General features: G+C 41.9%; 1 protein-coding gene across 1 annotated transcript in view; it reads right to left on the reverse strand.

Moving 5' to 3' along the window:
* The window catches only part of CUNH10orf71 (chromosome unknown C10orf71 homolog), a 4,793-nt gene extending 3,414 nt beyond the window's left edge, over positions 1-1,379 (reverse strand). The window contains 1 exon segment of the mRNA XM_010178030.2: positions 8-1,379. Coding sequence (XP_010176332.1) covers positions 8-1,248 — 1,241 coding nt within the window. The 5' untranslated portion in view covers positions 1,249-1,379.
* Positions 1,380-5,952: the final 4,573 nt, after the last annotated feature.

Genomic DNA, 5,952 nt, shown 5'->3' on the forward strand with positions numbered 1-5,952 from the left:
GGGGGGGGGGGGTGTGGGGGGAGGGCCCTGCTGAGTGGGGGGTGGAAGAGGAAGTGCCTGTGGGACAGGAGGTGGCTGAGGAAGACCCTGGTGCACATGGATCCTAGGGGGGGGTGCGGGAGGAAGAGCAGCAGTAAATTCAGTTTCTGAAAGAAGGGGGCCCTGAGGTACGTATACAGCTGGGAGAGGGATGCTGAAAGCAGCTTCTGGTGGAATTGGCTCCATCTGAAAATCTTTCTCCTGCTTCTTAGCAACAGTGATCTTGGCAGATGGCAATTTATGTTCGTGTGTGCGAGATCCTTTAATGAATGGTGCTTCTTCCAGGTATGCAAGACCTTCCTTTTTTGTTTTTATATCAACAAATTCCTCCTTTTCAGTCAGTTTTTTATGATGAACATTCCATGATTCAAAAGCACTATTCTCACTGTGAAGAAAATTACCTTTTTTTGCTGGCTCATTAACTTTCACACTTCTGTTTTTTAAAGCTTTTGTAGATGAACGGGAAAAATTTGACTTGGCTACTTTTGACATCTCAATCAGCACGGGATAATAACCATCAGAGCCACAATAACTCAGGTCTAGTTTGTTAGGTCTTTTCTGTGGCTCATGTTTGCTACTGAGACAGTCGCTATCTTGACTAGCTTCAGAAAATTCAGAAAGTTCCTTGTGGATGCTTAAAACGTCTGTGTCATCCCAGCAAGCCATATCATTTCCATGATTTAATTTACATTTTTGAAAGCTATTCCTAATGGGCTGCTTAAGGGCTATCAGGGAACATCCTGACCCTTGGTCTGCAGTCTTGTCAAATGTCTTAATTAACGAGGACACTTTTGAAACATGTTTATTGTTCCTTGGACCAGGGACTGGCAAATTCAGCTTTTTCCTTTCCGTGGCAAAGGTGTTATTTTTAGCAATCCTTTTCTCCTCTGGAGCACACTTTGGTAACTGCTGGAATGTGGAAGCCCATATTGTATGTTCATTGTTTCTTGCTGTTAGCTTGTTAGAGACATTGCTTTTCTTGATGGTGTGGTTTAATGTCCCTGGATGAAATTTAGCAGAGAATTGGAGGGCAAAGTCAGGTGAAATGGCAAGACCTGGTTCATTGTAAGAGTCTTCAAGTTCCGCCACACACAAACTTTTGAAAGCCCGGTCTGTGAGACTGCTCACTTCTCTGTCTGTGTCATCCAGGAGACTCCCAATACTTGAGGAGTCACTATGTCCTTCTGTATGTTTCTTATTACCCTGCATTGTTCACGGGTGTCATGAATGAATTATCCAAAGGATTAATTTCAGGTGTCAAATAGGCAGACAGTTGTGTTGGGTCGTTCCAGCTGTTTGCAATTCACAAGCACAAAGCGAATCCTCCAGACGGTGCTGCTGTACATCGATTCGTCTCACGGAATAGCTGAAGGAAAATGTATTCTCTGCAAAGCCAAAATTAATAAATTGTAATTTTTTCATATTAACACTAGATATATCAGTCACTGACTAATTTGCTCCTACATGTATTCTAAACAAGATGGTAGCAACACAATAAACAACATGAAAAATAATTGTTATTTTGGTCAATTCAACTCATGGTAAATAGTTTAATTTATGGAAGGTGCCATTGAAAAAAGTGGTTTCACCTCAGATTCTTTACTTAGGCTCTTAAACAAGGATGTAAGAGCCAAATTTCAAGTACTTCCCTTTCCATACCTCCAACCATTAACACTTTCAAGTGCTGTGCATGTATTTAGCTAAGAAGGTTAGCCATTTCTTGGCCAGAAAGAATTAGTAATAAAAAGGGAGAAAATTCAGTGAAAGAAAAGTTGATAATAATTACTTGGCTAAGACATCATAACTGTAATTTAAAATATTTTGTGAAAAATAGAGTTATTATAGAAGATTCTATTCTCACTCATCTGTTAGCTCATGACTGTGGAAAATGAAGCCTATAGAGATGAACCTCCTTGTTTGCAAAAGCAGAATGGCACCACAGGTAAGGAGGATTTACTGTGCACTAGCACATTCAAAGCAAATATTGCTAGGGTAAAATCCTGTAGCTACCCCTATCCAGATACAGCTGGTTGGAACATTGAAACTGAAGAAGCTGCTATTATCAGCTTAACCAGCAGAAGGCAGGAGTGCCTAGGGGACTCTAGCAGACCCACTCAAGGAGCACAAGGAACATTTGGTTTCCGTTCCAGAACTGCTGAGAGCAGAAGGTAACCCATTCCACACAATTATAAAATATCACAGCCTTCCATTAATCCCTGATTATGATGCACAGCCAGGGCCCACAGCATTGTGGTTTTGCCTATCTCCACATCAGTCTGAAGACAGGATGGCGGAATCTTTGAATGGAACAAGTATAAGCAAAATACACCCTTCAGCTACTTGAAATCTACACACTAAAACTCTTTAAAGGTTGCTCTGTAAACTCTTTAGATACTTATTCTCACATTCAAGAGTAAAAACATATCAGAGCTAGCTAAAAGGAAAGTCCTTTTAGACTCCTTAAGGAACTTCTGATCTGTATCACCATTTCCTGGTACAATTCCATCATTAACTTGTGATGAGCTGAAACACCACAATTCACATTTACAGCAACTTCCATGTTCTATACAGGTGGAAGCTGTCTCCTTCTCAGGCTTGGATCCACTGTAGAACTGAGCAATGAAATCCAGATCTAGATTTCAGCCCCTCCAGCTGTCCAAAGGCATGATTCCACTTTGGCCCATCTCAGTGAGGGTCTTGGAAAGGGCATGTTTTTCCCTATGATGACTCAGTGCTGATCAAAGTATGAAAAGTCAGAGGAACTTGGTTTAATCAGCTGAATTACTCAGGCTCAGTTGTTTCTTCAAATGAAAACACTCCTCACCTTCCTGTTCTATTTAAAAAACCCCCTCAGCCAACCTATTTTTAGACTCAAAGTATCATAGTGAATCTTGATTCTGTCATTCCAGCCATACAATTCTAATGACTTATGAAGAACTACAATAGATTCACACCTGAAATAAAAGGAGCTTAATAGAGTTTCTCCACCTTACTTTGTACAAGGATTTTTCAAAAGTGAGTTTCACGCCCCACACCACACATACATTTTTGTGTATAATGCAGCAAGAAAAAAAAGAGAAGACAAATGAAAAGCTGTCCCACCCTGTTTTGATTCTTACCTGTTATACAGCTACATATCAGAACAACAGGTACATACCTGCCATGTAATTTTGCTTCTCATCTTTAGAACTCCCTCTTATGCTTGTATTTGGCTTCATTTCTGACCATCTTTAGTGAGGAGGTAGAAATAGTCCAGTGATGTAGATTCGACAGAAGTAGTGTTTCAGGATGTTTCCAACCTTCGGCATTTTTTGATCTTAAGTGAAGTGAACTCTGCAATCTGAAAACAAAGACATTTGTTTGCACAATCTGAAGTTTGCCTCATGCTGTATTCATTAATTTATTTGTTCGCTGTCATTTTACAACCATTTTAGGATTTCTTACCAAAAGAGACAGGTATCCGTCCCAGAGTGCTAACAACCAGATACCTTGAAGTTTTGGTAGCTTGTGGAGTGTAGTCAGGTTCCTAGCAAACAACTATTACAACCTCCAGCACACTCTGGTAGCCCCGGCAGGACTAACAACTGAGTGAGCAATGGTTTCCTGGCAGGCTGCCAATTGCAAAGGCTTGGTGATGTCTCCAGGCTAAAAAGAGGGGTTGTGAAGATGACTTCTTCTCTGCTACTTTCTATGGCCCTGCTGTCCCACCCTTTCAGAGGGACTGCAAAGGAAAATGCGTGCCTTCACTCCACCTGAATATGACTTCTTACTGCCAACAAGTATACAGATTTCAATCTGGTGGACTGGGAACTAATGCAGTTGAGGTTTGAAAGTCCATCCTTTTCACTGTCCCTATTGGAAAGGAAAGGAAAAGTGGACAGCTGGGATGGTGAGGGGCAGTAAACAAAACATCTTTTTTCTTCCATGCATGAACCAGAGTCTGGAGATGCTAAAGGAAAGCTCAGTTATGGTGAATGTTCACTGCTGCTGTCCTTTTGCTGGAAAGACCTCCAAGGTTCAGGGTAGTTTGTTTAATCTTTGCAAGAATATATCCATTTTCCACCAGGAGAACTGCCTGGCCCTGAAGTAATGCAAATAGCACATGTGGATACAGTTGATTTTCCTGAAGCAATGGTTTCCTCTAAGGAAATTTTTGTTTCAGCTCATGGTATTCAAAATATACAGGCAAAAGCAGCAACAAGGGCTCACCCACTGGGATGATCTCCTACACCTTACCTGAGAAAGGACAGTTGTCAGTGTTAGTCTAGGGACAAACCTGTACCAACCAGAGCTTTTTGTGGTCTGTTTAAGATGTCTGAATAATAATAAAAAAAAGTAAAAGCAAAGAAAAAGACCCCCAATGCTATGTCCGGTTGCAGCCAGATGTAAAAGGACATCCTAGTTGCAGAGATGTACTCGGTTATCTCTTTGCTCAGAGGTTAAATTACAATTTTACTGCCTCTATGGTAGTCTTAACTGTGCAAAGCCAACACAGCTGTGGGAGATTGAGATTATGTGCTGGCTCACTCATCAACGGGGCTGTTGACTAAATTCCAGTGGCACAATGTTTATCGCTATTTATTGGTGGTGTTGTCTGAACTAAGAGGAAGCTTGGCTTTCAGATCTCATGGACAGAGGTCTGAAGAAACATCTTGTCCCTTGTAAACTGAGAACATTCACTGGAAAGTGAGTAGGGTAACAATAAACATGGAGATCATGATGTAATCTCAACAATTATTTTCCTAGATGGAGTCACTGTTACAAAAACAACACAGTGCCACTGATTAAAAAAAGAATACTGACTATCACTGTCTCTGAAATCCTTCTGAAGATCCTTGTCTCTCCTGAGTGTAACACTAGTAATGTTTCAAGTTTGAAAAGCTGTATCTACACCAAGTGTTCAAGATGCAGATCACTACCGGGGCTGGATTCAAACAGCAGCACTGTACTGATCTGGCTGTCCCTTGTATTGGTATGATGGCAACTTCTGAACTTTGGGCAAAGAAGCTGTTCATGGCTGATTTAATAACCTGGTAAAGTCCCATCTCTTTACTTTTTTGGACAAACGTGGCAGCCAACAGGCAAGCTGCAGTGTTTGAGCTTAGGTCAGGATTTAGCTAGTTAAAACATTTAAGGAAGCCTGAATTTAGGCTATTTTCAAGGCAGAGGAAAGCAACACTGAGCATTTGGAACTGCTTGGGAAATGCTGAGAAACATGTGAGGTGTTTGCAGTAGACATCATCTGATATGAGCTACCAGAAAAGCTTGCATGAATGTACAGATTTCAAGGAGCTTAATCAGTAACCAACCTCCCCTCTCTTTTAAATAGGAGGCCTTTTCAGTGGCTCTAAGTGCCTAGCAAGTTGTGATGAGGAGGTTAAATTACAGAGACTATTCCTGGCCTGGCATAGACTGAATGTCAACTTTCTTCACTAGACAGGAGCTGGGCAAACCAGCAAACTTGGCTGGAGTGTGTGACATCACTGCTGCTGCAATATATAAAGGTCTGGTTGGCTCCCCCACCCCCCTTGGGCTGGTATTTGGCTGAAATGTTGTGCCATGAGACATCATGGTGGCATTTTGGCAGCGCCCCTGGGAGTTGCATAGCAGTCTGAAGTCAGCAGCACTGCATTCCCCTTGATGATGGGAAAACAAGGGAGAGGAAGGGAAGGTTTGTGGGCTTTTTAAAAATCTCTGTGGGTTGGTTTCTTCATGTGGTGCCCTTTGTACTGTCCATCCACAGCTTCAGCCCAAAATTCAGAGCCCTGTGGTGACTACTGGCTGAGGTTTATTCAGCAGCATGCTCTACTCACACACACGCTGCTGCTGCTTTGGGCTTCCAGGGGCTCGTAATGACAGTGCTTCTTACCGTGGTAAATAGGCGAATCCCCAATGACTCGATGACTTTTTTGC

Source organism: Antrostomus carolinensis, unplaced genomic scaffold (genome assembly GCF_000700745.2).
Source record: "Antrostomus carolinensis isolate BGI_N321 unplaced genomic scaffold, ASM70074v2 scaffold21020, whole genome shotgun sequence".
Lineage (NCBI taxonomy): Eukaryota > Metazoa > Chordata > Aves > Caprimulgiformes > Caprimulgidae > Antrostomus > Antrostomus carolinensis.